Below are 21,898 nucleotides of genomic sequence, written 5' to 3'. Positions count from 1 at the left end.
GGGGCAGGATAGATTAACCGCATTGGCTATGATAAGCTTAGAAAAATAAATGATTGGGGAAATACCGGATTTTAATAAAAAAGTCATTGATAAATTTGTAGCACTTAAAAACCGAAGAATGGAATTTAATTTTAAATAGAAGCTATTTTTCAATTTTTCTAGTTTTTTTTTCAATAATACAAAAATTGTGCTTATTTTGTCCTGTTATGACATGATACAACAATTATGGTGACATTTTTTAGACATCTTTTCAGTGCAGCCCCGCCATTAAAAATTATCACGAGCCGCCACTGAAATTCACCCATGCGAAATATTGCCTTAACGAGAACTCGAGTGCTAGATGTTCTGTGATCGAGATTTTTGCAGAATAATCCGTTTACCAGTGATAACAGCCTTCGAATGTAATTACATGTGGCGCTTTTATTTTAACTGGCAATTTTTTACGCTTGGGTACGCGATCAATAAATATGACATATGTAGCTTCAGTGTTAGCCGGTAGGTGCGAGGGAGTGCACTTGAATATTTCACGCGCCATAAGTGATCTACAATATATAAAAACGAAAGACTTTTGGTATTACCTCACATTAATAATTTTATTACTAAAACAACAGAGCGAAATATGAGGTGAAGATTGGAGACTATACGACGTGGTCGAATAATGAGATACGCCCCAAGGTCGCGATCAATACTTTGGGACAAAGGAAAAAGCTTCAGTGTTAGCTATGTAGCACGTGCAAGTAAGTACACTTCAATATTTCACGTGCCATACATAATATATTAAAATATTTGATATCAAAATTAATAAATATCTTTTCCAGATGAAGAAATGGTGGTCTAATTGGACTATCTTTTGAATCCGCTGTTTCGATACTCACATTCTTCGGTACATCTGGTGAAAATCATTTCCGAAGACTGCTGCTTCGACTCTGCTGTTCTGAAGACAGGACTGCTGTGACGTGAGGTCATTGGAGATTTTTCACAAAAATGTATGTACATATAAGTAGAAACGGAGTCTTGCTACATCATTTTAAAAGTACTTAAATCAATATCTCTACTATTTCGTTTTTTCAGAAGAATTCAACATGGAAGATTCACCGAGTGCACTATCTTTTGAATCCGTTGTTTCGGTACATCAACTTTAGATAGTCTTTAATTAATATTATGTATTAAATGTATTTTGAACATTTACAAGGATTGGTAATAGGTTGATATATAGATCGAATTCATTCACATTTTAAGTAGGTCTATTACCCATAATATACAAACTTTAATGTGTCATATGTGAATATAACTGTTATATGTATGTATATAAATAAAAACCATTTAAAAAAATTGTTTGTTTGACAAAACACTTATTACACACATCTTTATAATGTACGGATAGGAATCATTGATTTAAAAAAAACTAGATATAATTGGGTTATATATTCCCCAAGGTACTCACTCACTCACATTTAACATTTTTATAAACGATATATAATAAATATATTTAAAGATGCTAAAACATTTTTCTCAATCTATATTCCATTCAGACGCATTTAACAATGGCTGATATTTTATGTTTATATTTATAGTGATATTATACAAAAAAAATTTTTGAACAATAACTTGAGCGAGTTTCCTTACATTAGTGCTCAAACTTGTATCGAAAAGGTTCTCAGCCGGTATGCGTGCATCATTATTGAATTTTATTTTTTATATTCCTCAAACACATACATATGTAGATATATAGGTAGTCATGGTTTAAAACAACAAATAAGTATAAGTCATAAAGTATACTTTCAATAAATTTATTCTAGTAAATATGTCATTTCTAACTAAGTTTGCTCCTTGTGGTTGTTACGGGGACAAGTAGGAGATGGTGTAGAATATTATAGTCACAGATTTTGTCAAATGATTATATTCTTTAATTAGCGTGGAGTTAAGACAATGTGCGTGCTGTTAAGACAACAATAACTTTAAATCTGGATAGAAACATACGTTGGCAATAAAGACCTTTGTGGGGTTGACAATATTATCATTAGTAGAAAAATAGAGTAATGTTGAGATTTGTAAAGACGTGTGTTTCAAATAGACAAGCATACATACATATGCTAGCAATAATACGTGTGGGGTGAGTATTTGGGAGAGCATCCACATTACAATGGTAAGCGAGAAAAAAAATGTTTCAATCGAAGAAGAGGAGGTTCGAAATCCTTTTTTATTATTGAATATTATTCCTTAGTCAAGTCGATAGAAAAGTCAAGCTTTAAACCATAAAAATATACATGTATGTAGTATATCTTTTTTAAATTTATTTATCGATATTTTGGATAAAAATATGGTATGACATTTATGAATGGAAATTTGAAACAATTACAATATATGTACACGGTTATGTCGCAGGGCTAATGTAATCGAATGTGAATCGAATGAAATTGATTTCAGATAAGAGAAAAAATAATTTTAAATAAATAATAAGTTGACGAAATTGTATCAAAAGTCGATATTCTGAGCGGAAAGCAAAACGTCAAAGCGCTGACGTTAACAATGCGTGACGTCACACTTTTCAACCATAGCTCTGTATTTTGAGACCATGTCTTTTTATTTACAAGCTTTTTTTAACTCTTTATTCTATTGCATAGCGTGTAAACATTTCGTCAATATACTAAGGTATTTCCTAACTTCCATTGTACTATACCATCAGATCAATAACAGAAGAAAAAATTATTATTTTTATATGACAGATTTGCTATTTTATAAACGGTAAGCGGACTATTCCGCAAAAGCGATCACGCGCAATTCGTAGAATTCAAGGTCTTTAATGATATTACTGTAAGCTTGCCTGTCCATAACATAACGTTGACAATAACTTTTATCGTCTAAAAAATATAAATTTCCATTAATATAAAATATGTATATGTATATACGTTTTTAATAAATAAATTAATAATATCAACAACTAACGCATTTTATATTAAAATTTTAGGCATGGGGCTAAAGGTTTAACCTAGAGAATTACCTACAATTTATACTTACATATAATACGATCAAAATTATGAATTTTGTGTTTTAATAATTAAGTTGAATTACTGTTTTACAAATAAATATGATTATAATAATAATTTTATATGTGATTAAACGATGTATTATTGAAAAAAAAATGTTGTTTGTCGAAGAGGTTTGTTTCTCTGACGAAAAAATTCTAAGGACAATGACAGATGTTGTCCAATACATCAGAAGACGACCTTCCGAGAATCTGAGTGACGAATGCACCATTCAAACAACAAAATATAATGCATCTGTATGGTGTGGTCCGTTAATAGCGGAAAAGGGGCTGGACCCGTACATTGGGGCAGGATCAATACAAAAAAAAATTGTTGAACGGATTTTTGCCTTATTTTGAATCGGAGAGGATGGATGCACATAATTACATTTTTATGCAAGATGTCTCACGGCCAAAACAATTAACAACTACCTGACCACAAAAAATATTCGAATTTTGTTATGGCCAGGTAATTCACCGGATTTAAATCCGATTGAAAATTGTTGGGGGTATTAAAAAGTAATTTTTATAACAGCCCTAATACTATGTTAGATAATTTAAAAGAAAAAATAATATATACTTGGAAAAATTAATTCAAAAATCAAAATAACAATACAGTCATGCATAGAGATCAATTCGGGCTGTTATAACAAATAGGGGAGGGACAACTAAATATTAAGTTAATTACAGTTTTTTTATAAATATTATTGATGAATATATTATGCGTGTATAATAAAAAGTTTTGTTTCATTTCCTGTTCTAAAATTTAACAAAATCGACAAAAACGAGTTTTACGCTAGTGGTTAGAACTTCCTGTCATGGGTCTGTATATATTAATTTTTTAAAGTTTTTCTCAAAAATGAAACAAAAGGAACTTTTTTCTTATCTAAATTTATTTATATCTCTTTATTTTTTTATTTCTTTAATTTATTTATTTCTGGAATTTTTAAACGGAATCACCGGGTTTTTTCGGATTATTATCTGGTTTTGGCGGAGAGAAATACCGGAGCGCACATGCCGCACCACCACATCATGCACGACTGTATTATACCTATATTTTTACATTGTTGAAAAAAATAACTAACAATTTTTTTTATATTACTTATGTGTTGGGAACTTTGTAACCACCGTGTATGAAAAAGCGAAGATACGTCCTCCTACGTCGAACGCCGAAGCGAAACTTATGACTAGAGGTCGGAATCTGAAGGGGCCGGAAACGTGCCGCCTATTGTTCCATTGTTGTAAATCCTTTGTAAAAAAGGTTCGGCAAACCTTTAACAATGCATTTACAATCTTTGAACAATAAACAGCCCCTTCAGATTCCGGTCTCTACTAATGACCACTGCATGTATATACACTAATACTGTCACCCAGGTCGCTCGTTTCTTGAACAGACTCTACATATACATAAACTGTACAAAAATTGGTTGCTGACCGCTGCGTCCTTCCTTTTTTAAACGCGGGGGGTTTAACTGCGTCCCCGCTAGTTAAACCCCCCGCACCCCTCAGTTAATAGCGACAACATCTAAAAACAAAGACAATTTTTGCCATGAAAATCGCGAATACACAATATTTGGCACTCAAGTTCTCGTTACTATTGTTGCGTACGGGTGGGTGGAGGATCCAAGTAAAAGGCCAACAGTCGTCTCACAGCATTTATTGATGATTACAGATACACGTATTGCCAGTGTTCAGTCCAGAATGACCTGATATCGCCTACGTACCGCCTTATAAGGGGTAGATCTCTCAGGACGTCTAATCTGTCTACCTACTGTATAGTCACGTATTCGGGTATTTAGCTTTCATGCACTTAGCTTGTCGCCAATCCTTAAAACCACTTACCCCGGTCACACGGTCTCTCAGGACGCTACCCGATACTATGATAGTTATCGTCGTTAGTATGATGGACTTTTCGGCTGCCAGATGTTCCGTTATAGAGATTTTAGTGACATTGTGACGAGTAATTTGTGACTATTATATATATATATATATATATATATATATATATATATATATATATATATATATATATATATATATATATATATATATATATATATATATATATATATATATATATATATATATATATATATATATATATATATATATATGGTTCCGTGAGAATTGATGGTATTTTACGGCGTAGTCTATGGTAGGAGCGGTCGGTGAGTTGTGACGAGTTGGCCACTCAGCCGTTTAGTGTGTCCGTGTGAGCGGATGGTTGACGTTGGCGCGCTTGCGTCCGGTTCGTGCTACCAGATTGGAAGCGGTCTCGTCTCCGACGCCTCGCCCACAATCCCGCGCCTGCAGTCTCCCTGGAATAATCCAGCGGATCGAGCGGGGGCGCGCGCCCTATACCAGCTGTCGCGACAACGCGGCCCCGCCTAACACGCTGTCAAATCCGCTGCACCCTGACACGCCTCTTCGTTAATCAACTTTCAGTTGTGCCAACTGTCAAATGTAAACTTCGCTTTTGTTTATTCGTTTTATGTCTTCACTCCACTGCATTCTCACCAACTCGGCTCCGATCTGTCGCCACAACTCTTGCACGGAAAATCCCACACACAATAGAAATCATTCCATTGAGGAAAAACCAATACGAACGTCAATACATACGTTGCTATGAATACGAGCACTTTACATACAAAGCACAAAGTACATACAAATATGCACAAAAACTCGACCATATATTATATATTATATGTATATAAAAATATCTACTTTCCTACACTTTTTGCTTTCAAATCGTTTTATTTGATTCCTTTGTGTTCCTTTTATTTGATGCCTTACTAGCATTACTAGTATTTTGCTAACATTAAATTAGCCCCTTTATACATGTATCCGATTCAAAGATATTTTTTTATTTAATTTACACCAAGAAGGCCTAACAGGTAAACCCAATGCACGTTCCTGGCCAAAAACAATTATATAAACATATATGTACACCATCCATATATACCAGCGGTTTCCAAACTGGGAGGCGCGGACTATTGCCAGGGGAGGCGCCAAAACTTTTATAAAAAAATAATTTTCAAACCATAATATCTACAAATAAATTTCATATCGTAGCTTAACAGTAAAAATTCAATGCATGAATGTTTATTTTTATTTTTCTTTCATTTTTATATCTACATTTAATTCCTATAAAAAAATATCCGGAGAGGAAGATTTAAAAAATCGCGCCTTTGCAAACGCTCTTTTTCGTTAATGCACAAAACGACCGCTAGTTGCATGAAACAATAACCTCAAATTTAAAAGTCACTCGTGGCTGAAGTGTCAACTGAAGCGTATTGCCGGGATGTGATATTGTTTTTATCGTGATTTCTTTCTGAAAATAATAGTTAGTATATTTTTATAATTACATTTCATTATTATTTGTTTAAATTATATCAATAAAATGTTTTTTAGCCGAATGGATAAATTTTTAAGTGATTACAAGAGAAAAGTCGACAATAATGAAGATACTGATGCTTATACAAGTGGAAATAAAATCAAAAAAGGACAAGGAGATAAAGCTTAAAGTGTTATTATAGATAAAAGTGTTATTATAGGTTTGGAAAAACCAATGTGTTTGTTGTGTTCGAAAGTTTTGGCTTCACATAGTATGAGACCAGTCAAATTAAAACGGCACCTAGAAACCCTACATTCTGAATACGTTGAAAAGCCCATAGAATTTTTTCAAAGAAAATTGGATGAGATAAATATTCAGAAGCAAACGTTAAAAAAAATACTTTCAGTTACACCAAACGCATTATTGGCTTCGTACCATGTCTCTTACCGAATCGCAAAATGTGAGAAAGCACATATAATAGGACAAACCCTACTTTTACCAGCAGCTGTTGATATGGTTCGAATAATGTTCGGCGAATCGTATACAAAACAGTTGTGACAAATTCCACTAGCTGATAATACAGTCGGAAGGAGAATCAATGATATATCTGAAGATATTTGCGATCAATTAGTTTCTCGTCTTTGTACTTCAAAATTCGCAATACAAGTAGATGAGGCAACTGATATAGCTAAAGATGCCCGTTTAATTGCATATGTTCGATATGTCGCGGATAATAATATATTAGAAGATATATTATTTTGCAAACCCATTCTTGGGAAGACCACATCCATTGAAATTTTTAATATAATAGACAGTTTTTTTGAAGAAAACGACATAAAGTGGAATAATTGCGTTGGACTGTGTACCGACGGAGCTCACTCAATGTCCGGACACAAAGCAGGTCTTCAAGCATTGGTCAAAAAGAAAGCACCACATGCTATCTGAACGCACTGTATGCTTCACAGAGCAGCTCTAGTGTCAAAAAATATGAGCGAGGAATTGAACAGCATTTTTACAAAAGTTATAAAAATTATAAACTACATTAAGAACAGTCCTTTGAGAGCAAGGCTGTTCGCAAAGCTGTGTGCTGATATGGAAGCTAATTATACCTCAATTTTGTATTATTGTGAAGTTCGCTGGCTATCTCGTGCAAAAATGATTCAAAGGGTGTTTGAACTCAAAGAAGAAATATCAACCTTTCTCGAAGAAAACCAACATGAAGAGGCACATTTGTGGATGAACGACAATTTCATTGTTAAACTTGCCTATTTGGTTGAAATTTTTGGAAAATTGGGCGGTTTAAATAAATCAATGCAGGGATCACAAATACATCCATTTGTTCAAAAAGACAAAGTAAAAGCTTTCATTAAAAAGTTGAAGTTATGGAAATCAAATTTACAAAAGAATGAGTTGGATATGTTTTCACTTTCCAAAGATTTCTGGGCCACAGCCAATATTGAAGCAAGTAAAAATCTTTTTATTGACCACTTGGATGGTTTAGTGCTGCATTTTTCCAATTATTTCAAAGACCTTGATTTCTCAAAGTTTTTGTGGATACAGAATCCATTTAATTACAATGAAGAAGACGAATTCGAGCTGACAACCATCGAAAATGAAAAATTGGTAGAATTATCATGCGATAGCTCACTAACACAAAAGTTTCAAAATGAAACCATAATTAAATTTTGGATGAATCTTAGTGGAGAGTATGAATCTTTGTATTGCAAAGCAATGCAAGTGCTTCTACCGTTTGTAACATCTTATTTATGCGAAACGGGCTTTTCGGCACTAGCTGCAATGAAAACCAAATATCGAGCCAGGTTAATAGTCGAAAAGGAGTTACGAGTGGCACTCTCCATATTGCCCCCAAGATTTGATAAACTTTGTGCCAAAAAACAACAACATCCGTCGCATTAATTTGATGTGTTAAACGTAGTTTATTATAAAAATAAATATACGTGTTTGTATAAATTTATGTTATAGCAAAACCTTTTTAATCTTCTGTCTATTGTAGGGTTAAGTATTTTTTTTTAAATAAAGGTTTATTATTTAAAGCGTGTCTATATTATTATATCTATTAAAAAATAAAAGGTGGGGAGGCGCGGCAAAAAAAATTTTTTTTTAGGGAGGCGTAGTAGCATAAAGTTTGGAAACCGATGATATATACACAAATTCTTACTCATATATATATATATATATATATATATATATATATATATATATATATATATATATAAAAATAAAAAATAGCATACATATATAAATAAAGATAAAACCAACATACATACACATTATGCTAAATAATAAAATTACAAAATGAAAACATGTGTAAATATGTATGTAGCTAGAAGTCATTTAAAATATGCTGCCTGACAGAACTGTATGATGAAGTAAAAACATCAAGGCTCCCAGAAAGCAGGTTAAATAGTCGAATATACCATAAACATAAGCAAAACAAGTGTTTTTCAAGGCGGGGCCGATTTTTTTATTAATAAATACAACACAAACTGTATATATTTCCAGGATGGGCCAAACGTTATAGTAGATGTTGAAAAGCCTTTTTACATATGTGGATTTGCCGTACATACAAATTACATCTTTTACTTCCCGTTCGGAAATATTTGAACCCTTTGAGTGCTGACGTCTTTTCTTTTGAAAGCCCACCACGCTGAAAACATTTCCAACTAGAATTATTTAGAAATCCAATGGAAAGAAGGTATAAAAATTGTAGCTAATCCGAACAAACCCTACATAACTACTGTTGAGGATTTCGAGTTTTGTAAAGGTGTGTTTGGACTCTCTAATATATCTTGCAACAATATACAAGTCTTCATTGTTGTTAAATACATCTTCTTCATTGTTGTTAAAATGTAATGCTCACAATCTTAATGCCAAGCCACTATCTAAAATACAATGCAGTTAGGGATTTCCGTTGAGAAATTCTGCTGTGGTTATAAATTCAGAAATTCCAATGTAAACCAGTCTTTATAGACATTGACACACGGATTACACGAGCCATTTTCAATGCTACCAGGAAAGACTCAGCGGGTAGTATTCTTGTTTACTTTGTACATGCTCAAATTACAACATGGACCCATGGAACTTGTTGGCAAAACGCCAATCGGCGTTGCTCAGCATTCAAAGGGTTAACATTCAAGTGGAGATTGCACTTATACTGTTGTAACATCTGGACATGTCTGAACGAGTCGAGACAATAGCATATGAACAGTTGGCCTATCAAGTGCAGAGGCCAAACTGAGCTACTTAATTTTTAATAAAAACACTATAAATCTTTAATGACTCAACACAACACTAATAACACTTTGTCGTCAGGTAACGAAGATTACAGTCTTCAGTGAATTGTTGCTAAACGTCGGGTGACTGTAATCTACGTTTTGAAATCGTGTTCGCCGATCGTGATTTTCGTGAACCACTGGGTACCAACATTTTTTATACAAATAAATTTTTAAGGAGATTTTTTTTTTAAATTTGCCCATCGTCTATATAATTGCAAAATTTAAAATATAATCATTTTTGGACAGGGTGACCACCCTTTTTTTTTACAAAAAAATTTTTTAAGAGAAAAAATATTCCCATCGTCTTTATTATATAAATGATAACAAAATAACAAAATTTAAAACAATAATTTTTGGAGATGGTGACCAACCTTTTTTTATACAAAGAAATTTTTAAAGAGAAAAAAATCTAATAAAAATATTCCCATCATTTTTATCATATAAATGATTGCAAAATTTAAAACATAATAATTTTTGGACAGAGATAACTAAAAAAATATATAAAAATATCTTATCACATACATTATCTTGAATTTTAGGAATTTTATAGAGTAAATGAAAATAAAAAAAGCTAAATTTTACAAATGCCATAAACTTATCAATAATTCGGTAATGAATGATATCGTTCAAAACAATCTCCTTTATGTAAAGGCACCTCACAAAATGCACACATGTATCTTGTTTCACCACGTTTCTTGTGAGCCGTGCATACCCGACATCTTCTTGTCGGATACTTTGAATTGCTGCTTGACTCTATTTGTTGTAATTTGTCCTTCCGCAGATCGCTTGAAAGTCGTAATGGATGGTCATGGACCCATGGAACTTGTTGGCAAAACGCCAATCGGCGTTGCTCAGCATTCAAAGGGCTAACATTCAAATGGAGATTGCACTTATACTGTTGTAACATCTGGACATGTCTGAACGAGTCGAGACAATAGCATATGAACAGTTGGCTTATCAACTGCAGAGGCCGAACTAAGCTACCTAAGTTTTAATAAAAACACTATAAATCTTTAATGACTCAACACAACACTATTAATAATCAGTATGTGTTTCTATTCTTCTGAGATGTGAAATCTTTCCATGTTAACGTTTTTTTTTTTTTTAATTAAAATTGAATACACATTGACCGATTTTTCATCTTGAGTGTTTACGTGGTAAACGGTTTCCATTGTAGTTCAATCCATGGTGCAATCTGATCCAATCCAATATGATCTTCGCGTTTATGAATGCACTTGAGATGTTGACCGAGACTCGTAAACAGTATTACCATCCAGTTGGTGAAACATATTGTTAAGGACATTGGATGACATCACTGTTTATTTGGTCGATCTTTGCCATTCATGAATAAATGCATTTTAAACATAACGTATAGATGATCTCTGATCGTCGTTTATCCAATCAATTAAACGCTATCAATAAAGTTGAAATACATTGATTCATACATAGCTTTTGTCTCAGTTTTTATTTTAAAAAACGTTCAGATTGTTTAACCTTTCCACCGCTTACGACTACTATACATGTCCTAGCGAACATGCCCTCAGCGCGTGAGACACGCATAGATGTCTTGGAAGTTCCAACCTGTATAAGAGCCGTGTATTGTGTTAAAATTTTATAACTTGGTTGAAAATATTACTAAATGTATACTTTACCAAATTCAATAGATGGCAGTAGTCAAAAAAAATTCAATATAGGCTAAAATAATTTATAAAATATTACAACCTATATTTATAATCGAAAACGCGAAAACAAAATCCGCAAAAAAGCAGCCGCGTACAGGACATGTTAAATAAACGTGTGTTAAAGACGCGGGCAAAGGGTTAAATAAACATGTGGCCAGCTGTGACAATGGCTCATTCAATCACCGTACTTTATCCTTGACGAGTACATAACGGATGTTTTATTTTTTAACAAATTGTTTAAATTAAATTACAACACTAAGAATGCTAGGTACTTATTGGTTATACGGGCGCAACTCAGCAACGAGTAAACAAACTTACACTTTGGTCGAACGAATCTAGCATGAGACTTGAGTAAAACGTAGATGTTATCCCCACTCAATCCGCGATGGCCAATTGCATTTCGTTTCAGTTTCGCATTGCATTTTGGCCAAAATATACAATATTGTTAGTGTGTATAGCAGTCGGTACAATTTGACTTTTATTTTTTGTTACTTTTGAGGTCGTGTGTCGTATTTTGAAATATTTACATTGATTAAATTTGAATATAAAATACGTAAGTTGTTGATATTATTAATTTATTTATGGAATACGTATATACATTTCATGTTAATGGGAATTTATATTTTTTAGACGGTAAAATTAATTGTCAACGTCATCTTATGGACTGCAAAGGTTACAGTAATATTATTAAAGACCTTGCTTTAAATTATATTGTAATAATATTACATATATAGTTAAATAAGAAATAAGTTAAAAATAAATTATTTTAATTCCTTACAATGTTGCAACACATTGCACGAATGCGACAGTATGCTCGCATAAGTCTCTCGCTGCATCCGATCTACTGTAAAACAATCACCGATTGCGTACTGTCACTTTACTAAAACTGTTTACGACACCTAGAGTCCATCCATTAACCCGCTCGAGCATTTAGCCAGCAGTATGGCTGAATGGTAGCGTGTATGTTTAGCATCAAGTGATCAGTGGGTTCGATCCGCCATACTGCTGGTTAGATTTGGGGGTATTTGTGACTCCAAATCGATCGTTTCCTATCAGAGTTTGCCAATTTTATGTGATCATTATTGAAACGGTTCCTCAAAATTGGCAAAAAAAATCATCTTACCTGTTGTCACAAATCTTCTGTATTTATTGTGTGTATAATTTGCAAAAATTATATATAAAATCTAAATCCATGGATTAACTAATTGTTATTTCGTGTTCTTCGGCGTCTGGATATACAGTGATTTATGTAATAATAAAAAAATGCTGCATTGTTTGTAATTAATTGTCCAGGAAGGCGCATCGGGGTCTTCCTGGTATATGTCTATGTAAAAATAAAATAAAATTTGTACGTATGTGTACATACTCTGTACTCGGATGCGCCCGTATAACCGACAAGTACCCCCGTTTTCATATATAAAACAATCATTATTCATTTTAGATTATATGTAAATAATGGGTCTACGTGACGAGACAGAATGTTAAATGACAGAAAACACAAATATCGGAAGGCAAAGATCTTAAGTCGAAAGATCAAAAAAAAAAATGGTGCATGGTAAACGGTACATACTCACTTAATTTGCGCGAGCAGGATACAACAGGAACAATAGGAACATGCTTTTCCTCCCGTATTCTGCGCGCGCATATTAATACGGAAGGAAAAGCCTGTTCCTCTTGTTCCTGTTGTATCCTGCTCGCGCAAATTAAATGAGTATGTACCGTTTACCATGCACCATTTTTTTTTGATCTTTCGACTTGAGATCATTCGATTTTCGATCTTTGCCTTCCAATATTTGCGTTTTCTGTCATTTAACATTCTGTCTCGTCACGGAGACCGGTAAATAATAGATCAGCTTTAACCCTCTGAATAAGACTATGCGAAAGGACCCATTACTTGCCTGAGGAGGGGACTATTTTATTATATGTATTAACGACGGCGTATTTGATATTAATATTATGATTTGTATCTGAAACATGATCTGCACAACGTGCGTCGATAACAGCGTTCTTTGTTGCGATATGTTCTGACATATTGATTATGTAAACCGCTAAGCTATATATTTTCCTACAATTTGTGCGTCATTGATTTTTTATTATATATTATGTATGTGTATGTGTGTTTTGCTTGCGATGCGTTTATAGACTTGTTTACAATATACATATGTATGGCGGCGATATTGAAAATTATTTTCTAACACTGCATTGTGTATACAATGTACATACATATGTTTGTATGTGCATGTGTACGTGCGACATATGTATTTATTTTATACGTCGATATTAATTTATGGCATGCGAGCAAACACAACTTGTCTCGTGCAATGGCTCCTCGTACGTCTTTATCACACTTATATTTCCATCACATGTATATCATTACTGCTTGTTTGTGAAAATGTTTTCATTTTTTGTATGCAGTTTTTTTTTCGATTTTACTATGAACTAGCTGTATTACCCGGCTTCGCTCAGTGTTTATAATATAAACCGCTTAAACATGACTAAGCTAATAGTAAACATTTAATTAAAAAAAAAAAAATTTTAAAAAAATTTAAAAATTAAAAAAAAAAAAATCAAAATTTTTTTTTGCCTTCTAGGGCTTCGCCCTCGGCACCCCCTGAGCTTTTGCCTTCTAGGGCTTCGCCCCTCCACGCCCCCATGAGCAATTGCCGTTTAGGGCTTCGCCCCCATGATCAGTTGCCTTTCAGGGTTCCCCCCCCCCGCGCCCCCATGATTAAATGCCGTCTAGGGCTTCGCCCCCCCTTAGTTAATGCCTTTTAGGGCTTCGCGCCCCCAAGATTAATTGCCGTTTAGGGCTTCGCCCCCATGATCAGTTGCCTTTTAGGGCTTCGCCCCTCCGCGCCCCCATGATTAATTGCCGTCTAAGGCTTCGCCCCCATGATCAGTTGCCTTTTAGGGCTTCGCCCCTCCGCGCCCCCATGATTCAAAGCCGTCTAGGGCTTCGCCGCCCTTAACTAATGCCTTTTGGGGCTTCGCCCCTCCGCACCCTCATAATTAAATGCCGTCTAGGGCTTCGCCCCCATGATCAGTTGCCGATAAGGGCTTCGCCCCTCCACGTCCCCATGGTTAAATGCCGTCTAGGGCTTCGCCCCCATGATCAGTTGCCTTTTAGGGCTTCGCCCCTCCGCGCCCCCATGATTAACTGCCGTTTAGGGCTTCGCCGCCCTTAACTAATGCCTTTTGGGGCTTCGCCCCTCCGCACCCTCATGATTAAATGCCGTCTAGGGCTTCGCCCCCATGATCAGTTGCCGATATAAGGGCTTCGCCCCTCCACGTCCCCATGGTTAATTGCCGTCTAGGGCTTCGCCCCCATTATCAGTTGCCTTTTAGGGCTTCGCCCCTCCGCGCCCCCATTATTAAATGCCGTTTAGGGCTTCGCCCCCCTTAGTTAATGCCTTTTAGGGCTTCGCCCCTCCGCGCCCCCATTATTAAATGCCGTTTAGGGCTTCGCCCCCCTTAGTTAATGCCTTTTAGGGCTTCGCCCCTCCGCGCCCCCATTATTAAATGCCGTTTAGGATTTCGCCTCATAAGGCTGCGCCCCATGGGGCTTCGCCCCATGAGGCTGCGCCCCCTTCGGGGCCCCATGGGGCTGCGCCCCCTTCGGGGCCCCATAAGGCGGCGCCCCATAAGGCAGCGCCCCATATGGCGGCGCCCCATAAGGCTGCGCCCCATAAGACAGCGCCCCATAAGGCTGCGCCCCATAAGGCGGCGCCCCATAAGGCAGCGCCCCATAAGGCGGCGCCCCATGAGGCTGCGCCCCCCTGCGCCCCCTTCGGGGCCCCATGGGGCTGTGCCCCATGAGGCTGCGCCCCCTTCGGGGCCCCATGAGGCTGCGCCCCCTTTGGGGCCCCATGGGGCTGCGCCCCCTTCGGGGCCGCATGCGGCTAAGCTCCATAAGGCGGCGCCCCATAAGACTGCGCCCCATAAGACAGCGCCCCATGAGGCTGCGCCCCCTTTGGGGCCTCATGGGGCTGCGCCCCCTTGCGCCCCCTTAGGGGCCCCATGTGGCTAAGCTCCATAAGGCGGCGCCCCATAAGGCGGCGCCCCATAAGGCGGCGCCCCATAAGGCGGCGCCCCATAAGGCTGCGCCCCATAAGACAGCGCCCCATAAGGCTGCGCCCCATAAGGTTGCGCCCCATAAGGCTGCGGCCGATAAGGCTGTGCCCCATAAAGCTGCGCCCCCTTTTGAGCCCCATGGGGCTGCGCCCCATGAGGCTGCGCCCTCCGGGCCCCCTTCGGGGCCCCACGGGGCTGCGCCCCTTGTGGCGCCCCTGGCGGGGCCCCATGAAGCTACTCGCGAAACGAATAAAACAAATCGGCGCCCATGGATCGAAAAAAAAAAAAAATCGAATCACGTGTTCGATGACGTCACCGATCTACGGACGACGACCAAGGATATTTACATACATACAAAGTCTCTTTCCAAATTATAGATTAGATTAGATGAAATCAAGGCCTTTTGAATTGAACATTCTAGGATAATAATTTTGCTTACGAGGGCTGTACACCCGAAACCTTAATTTTGTTCCTTTCTTCGATATATTTTATTGTTACAACTCAATATACACTCGCCATTACAGATTTGCTCCAATGCGACGGGTGTACGTTAACGAAATACAGAATACATAAACAATCAGAAATCAAAAATACATACATATACAATCAGAATATATAGCATATAACAATTAATCAGAAATATTAATCATAGAGACATGTATGGATTTTTTTTTTTTTTTTTTTGTATACAATTTTTATACATATAATAAATACGAAATTATAGAGATATCTATAGATTTCAGATTACTGTGTATTATTATTACAAATTATACACAGGCAGATTTTGTGACAACAGGATTAGATCTCTGGTATAATATTTCTCTGGTTTTAAATGCGGTATCGTCGTAATTCAAAACATCAACGATGATCTAATTTTAGCTCAATCTCGCTCTTGAGCTTGATTTTGACATTTAATTTCAATTTTAAAATTTAATTTTTATTTCGATATTTTGTACGCTACTGCTGGTTAAAAAGTTGGCCCAAAATCGTCGTTGGTTTAGTCCGTAAGCACCATTACAATATGATTTTTTAGCATCGATCGATCGAAGAGTTGATGTGGTTTCAAAAACGACAAACGGAACGAAACGAAACGAAACGAAACGTGGCGAACTGGCAACACCCAGTCGACGTTTTCGGTCCGATAGTTGAGTGAAGTGCGAGTGCGAGCGCGAGTGTGCGTGTGGGTGTGAGTGCGAGGCCAGTGCCAGTGTGAATGCGTGCGCGTGCGCCATCTCTACGATTCTTTTCCCGCTATCTTTCGATTCACCGTGTTCGCTTTCTCCACGATTCAATTGATCGGGAGACATTTCTCTATTCGAATAGGAATGTCCCCAGCATGCGTACACGCGTCATTAAATGCGACACAATGAGTTTGTTTTGACAGTTTGCGAATTGTGCGCCAAATCACATTTCCAAGTATTACACATAGATCGCAGCGCCCACCACCCACCGCAACTTTGCCTCTTCGTCTGCGTTTGCATCTCCTGTGAATGTTGTTTTCGTTTTATAATTTACAGTCGCGATGTCTGCGAAATCGGAGAAATTGAACAACATCAAAATTAACATAAAATGCATCGTCGTGTCCAACTCGCTTCGGATGACGGTAGAAGATCTCAGTCGAGAATATCGCCAAATCGAAGGACGATATTTATCCGTTGACGAATTCGGCTATTCCAATTTGTTGGATTTCTTAAAGCGAGAGTGCACCGACATCATACGGGTGAGAACTTAATTAACTAAAAATTAGTTGCTTGTACTTTTTCTATAGACGTGTGTTGTTATTTGTTTCGACTTTCAGCTCCAGAGCGCGGGAACGTCGTACGTCATATGTCCAATCATAACGAAAGAAATCGAAAATTTAAACTCGTTAATCGAGAAACAAAAGTTGCCTGCAAATGTGCTTTCGAGGTTAGTCTCCGCTCACTTTTTCACTTTTTGCCATGAAATAGTATGTGATTCCATTTCGTTTCTTTTAACGCGTTTCGCGTGTGTTTTAGAAATTATAGAAGAAATACCTCCAACGTTGCCGTAGGAAAACGCTCCTCCATTATATCGAACAAAAGTAATACTGCGGCTTTTAAAAATGCCACTCTGATGAATAACGAGTGCACGAATGGTATGTGTAAATTTAAATACATGTGATATTATATTATACATACATATGCATATGGAAGGTGAGGCGAAAAGAAATGACATTTTTTTTGTTTTGTCTATCCTTGTAAAACTATCACTACACTCGTTACCTGACGACGATAAAGAATCGTTGGGTGAAAGACTTTTTCTTAGACGATAACGATTTCAGTTTTTCAAGTTTACGCCACCGAGAAGCTATCTATTTTTGTCAAGTAGCTGGAGGACAGTTTCGTTCCTCGCTTGTGTGACCCTAAAAAAGGTCTCCGGTATGTGTTTGGTGGCATTTTAGTGGGGAGTCGTCGTGTATTATTAAAATCTGACCAGACTTGCAAGTATTTTCTGCATACCCCTGAACTATTAAATATAATAAAGTTTATTTCAGCTTCATGAGATGGGATGAGTTCGAAATAATTATATTTTTAAATAATCTATATAATATCTGTCTATCCACTATTAAAACTCCAATCATAGATCCATCTCCAAATCCTTAACAACATTAGTGAGAGCTAAGCGTTCGGCATGAGAATCGGCAGTCAATATATATTTTGGATTTATGTTCCCCAGAAATCTTTCAAAAGAGCAAATGCTGAAAAATTCTCAAAAGTTGTTAGACTTTAGTAGTGATAACTGCTAATGGAACAGCGCTGGCTATACTTTCTGTCAGAACAAAAGTTATAGTGTGTTGTTGCAAATCACAGGATGACGTTGAGTCAATAAATATAATGTTATTATGGTTTGGTCTCTCTTCATTAGCGGAGTTGTGATTATTACAGTAAAGGGATTTTCAATAAATTTAATTTTGGCGCCTCCTATTCTCCCTATACATTGAATGTATATTTTCTGTAAGAAAAGAATTTTAAATTTATTATGTACATATGTAGCTTTATAAAATGTTCATTGTCATAATATTCATTACCTTGATCATACTAGTCATTTTTCCACCTCTTTCATATAAAAATGCAGCATGCTGTTGAACTGCCTCCACCACATCCACTATACTATGAAAATAGCATTGAATTCAGTGGAACCCAATCACGGGAATGTTTATCGACTTGGAAACGATCCACGTTGAATTTGTTAGACCAGCATACAATGAAATCCATCCCGGCAAAAAGCTTTATGGATAAGCCGTCATCTGATGTGGAACCCACGGGGTTATGTTTGTATTCTTTATAAAAGTTGGACATGATAGAGGAGGGGCAGTAGATGTTAGATATGCGTTCAGCTATATCAGCTGACTGACTGACTCATGAATGGATTATATATGTCGCGGTAGGTATGAATGCACACACGTCAAATGTGAAAACGTAAACAAATGTCTGTTAGTGTGTGTGTGTGAGCTATCGACGCGACACCGGTGGCGAGTAGTAGCATGACAATTCCGTGGAGGTTAGGGATATATGCGAAACTTAGATATGCTGGGCGACTTGTGTATGTTGCGATTCTTCCTCGTTAAATAATTCGTCGTTTATTGAATACTAGCTGTATTACCCGGCTTCGCTCAGTATTTATATTATAAACCGCTTAAACATGACTAAGCTAATAGTCAACATTTAATTAAAAAAAAAAAAAAATTTAAATTTAACCCATTTGAACCCAAGCGGTCAGTTATGAACTTACACGATGTATGCCAGCGCGGTCGTTCACGGCATTTTACAATTTTGCGTCGTAAAATAAAGGGATCACTCAGGCCGGCCGTAAAACCTTTCGTTTCGCTTGGTTAGATGTTGGTGATGAATTTTAAGAAAGTCACACGAAATTAAATCAGTTCCTTTTGGAGTTTTGAGGGAATAACATCGAACGCTTTTCGACTTGGAGATATGTCGAAGAGAAAACATACGTAAGTTTTTTATTTTTACATATTTTTTATTTATCTTTATGTTTCTAATACAGTAGGACTTATTGTATAATATGCATAAGAGAAATTGCGTTTATATATCTCACATTCCTGAAAAAAAAAAAAACGACGGAGTCGTATATGACTCCTTGGGATAATGAGACATTTTTTTCCAGAAAATGCAATTTTACTACTGCAGAGATACGGGAAGAAATTGATTATTGGGACGAGTCTCAACTTCCGGATTCCATATACATACATATTACCACCCCTGGAAACTGATATTCGGTTAAAGAAAAAAGTAGGGTGGAAATCAATCAACCATTTAGTATAAATATGTATAATAAATATATGGGTGGGGTTGATCAAATGTATAACCATATTTCTAACTATAACTATATAAAGTATTAGAGGGAAAAAATGGTACATGCCTATTCTGTTTTGGAACATCGATGTAGCTGTGAATAACGCTTGGATTCTTAGCAAAAGTTTTGGTTGTAAACTTGATAAATTAGGATTTATCAGACAGGTAACAGAGACGTTGTGCAAGTGTTATGGTCAAAAACGAAAACAATTGGTCCCATTGAGACCCGTCAAAGTTAATCAAAATCAAAAGGAAGTTGGAAGACATTAATTTGATATTGGTCAAACAGAAAAGGAGAAATTGTGGACACTGTAAAAATAAAACGTTTTCCGCTTGTGATAACTGTTAAATTCCATTGCATGACAAATGTTTTGTACCGTATCATAATAATTAATTATTTTGTCTTCATGTATTTTGTTTTTACGACTTTTGAACCCAAAATCTCGTTTATGACATTTCTTCTTTTAAAAGGGTGCACCCTTTTTTTTGTTGACGATGTGTATATATCACAATATATGTACCTACGTGTGTTATGTTATGCGATTTGAAAATATCATTTTATCGAAGAGATGCGTTTGTTATTTTTAAAATTAATTTTATAAATTTCTTAACAATAAAACTACAAATAACCAGTGAGAAAGTATTATAACTGATTATGTGACTCCATTGTGATTTTTGTTTTATTTTAAAAAACATGTTTCATTAGCCCCAAAGGTCGTTCACGATACTACCTTGAAAAAAATTAAAAATGTTGAAAAATCAAATAATTATCCATCCCTATCTTTATAATAAAAAAGAAAAAATATTTCCCATGAAATAACTCAAAGATTTTGGAAAATAAACGAAAAAATAGTCCTGGGCACATGGGATATGTGTTTTCACGCGAGCTCTGGGTTCAAATGGGTTAAAAAAAAAATCAAAAAAAATCAAATTTTTTATTTTGCCTTCTAGGGCTTCGCCCTCGGCGCCCCCCTGAGCCTTTGCCTTCTAGGGCTTCGCCCCTCCACGCCCCCATGATCAGTTGCCTTTTAGGGCTTCGCGCCCCCATGATTAAATGCCGTCTAGGGCTTCGCCCCCCTTAGTTTATGTCTTTTAGGGATTCGCCCCTTCATGATTGAATGCCATCTAGGGCTTCGCCCCCCTTAGTTTATGCCTTTAAGGGCTTCGCCCCTCCGCGCCCCCATGATTTAATGCCGTCTAGGGCTTCGCCCCCCTTAGTTAATGCCTATTAGGGCTTCGCCCCTCCGCGCCCCCATGATTAATTGCCGTCTAGGGCTTCGCCCCCCTTAGTTTATGCCTTTTAGGGCTTCGCCCCTCCATGATTTAATGCCGTCTAGGGCTTCGCCCCCCTTAGTTAATGCCTATTAGGGCTTCGCCCCACCGCGTCCCCATGATTGAATGCCGTCTAGGGCTTCGCCCCCCTTAGTTTATGCCTTTTAGGGCACGTAGTTCGCTAATTGACATATGAAGTTCCCTTTTGCTATTATCCACAATTTAATGGTTTTTTGAAGCCAAAAACACGTGAGTGACTTTCCAATTTTTATAACGGCCATTTTGAAGAATCCTACAAAAGTAATAACGCGTATATGTAGCAACTGGTCATTTAATTTAAAAACTACTGTTATTTTCTTTTAACAAAAATTTTTATGTACTTTAACTTAAAAGATACATTGAATGAAAAATATACAAATTGTTATTAGTTTGTGACAAAACATTTCTTACAAACAAAGTGATATTTGTGTAATGTATGTATGTATTATGCAAGTGGATTCAATTCGATGGGGGTTTTAAAAATTTACATTCGCAGTTTTCGCGGAACGTCGAGCATGTCGATATGTGAGTTTGCGACCGGAACCTCCGGTTTTCGCCGAGTCGCCAGCGCCACCATTTCCGGTCGGCGAATGCAAATGCGAAACGTTGCCGTTTTATGGGAAAACGTCGCGTTATGGTGCGTACGCACCAAGCCAACGAACGGCCCACAGGCCAACTTTAAAAACCAGTAGCGTACAAAATATCGAAATAAAAATAAAATTTAAAAATTGAAATTAAATATCAAAATTAAAACTATTATTATTATATTAAAATTAAATTCAAGTATCAAAATAAAATTATAATCATAATATTAAAATTAAAATTAAATATTGAAAGTTAAAACA

At 36.5% G+C, this 21,898-nt stretch overlaps 2 protein-coding genes across 3 annotated transcripts in view; both read left to right on the top strand.

The window, feature by feature from the left end:
- Nucleotides 1–3,193: 3,193 nt before the first annotated feature.
- LOC143922344 (protein FAM200B-like) lies at nt 3,194–6,917 on the top strand. Its single transcript, XM_077445568.1, has 3 exons — nt 3,194–3,324; nt 6,437–6,507; nt 6,580–6,917. The coding sequence occupies exons 1-3, from the start codon at nt 3,194–3,196 to the stop codon at nt 6,915–6,917; spliced, it is 540 nt and encodes a 179-aa protein (XP_077301694.1).
- Nucleotides 5,217–21,898, top strand: part of LOC143920972 (tudor domain-containing protein 5-like) — a 29,157-nt gene continuing 12,475 nt past the window's right edge. Inside the window, exons 1-5 of one of the 2 annotated variants that reach the window (XM_077444047.1) lie at nt 5,217–5,488; nt 10,437–10,700; nt 16,926–17,128; nt 17,207–17,316; nt 17,406–17,524. In XM_077444047.1, coding sequence (XP_077300173.1) covers nt 16,931–17,128; nt 17,207–17,316; nt 17,406–17,524 — 427 coding nt within the window. In that variant the 5' untranslated portion in view covers nt 5,217–5,488; nt 10,437–10,700; nt 16,926–16,930. Of the gene's footprint in view, nt 5,489–10,436; nt 10,701–14,848; nt 17,129–17,206; nt 17,317–17,405; nt 17,525–21,898 lie in introns of those variants that run through there. The other variant, XM_077444038.1, reaches the window with a different exon arrangement.

This window comes from Arctopsyche grandis, chromosome 2, assembly GCF_051622035.1.
Source record: "Arctopsyche grandis isolate Sample6627 chromosome 2, ASM5162203v2, whole genome shotgun sequence".
NCBI classification, from domain to species: domain Eukaryota; kingdom Metazoa; phylum Arthropoda; class Insecta; order Trichoptera; family Hydropsychidae; genus Arctopsyche; species Arctopsyche grandis.
This window is presented reverse-complemented; position numbering and strand designations above follow the sequence as displayed.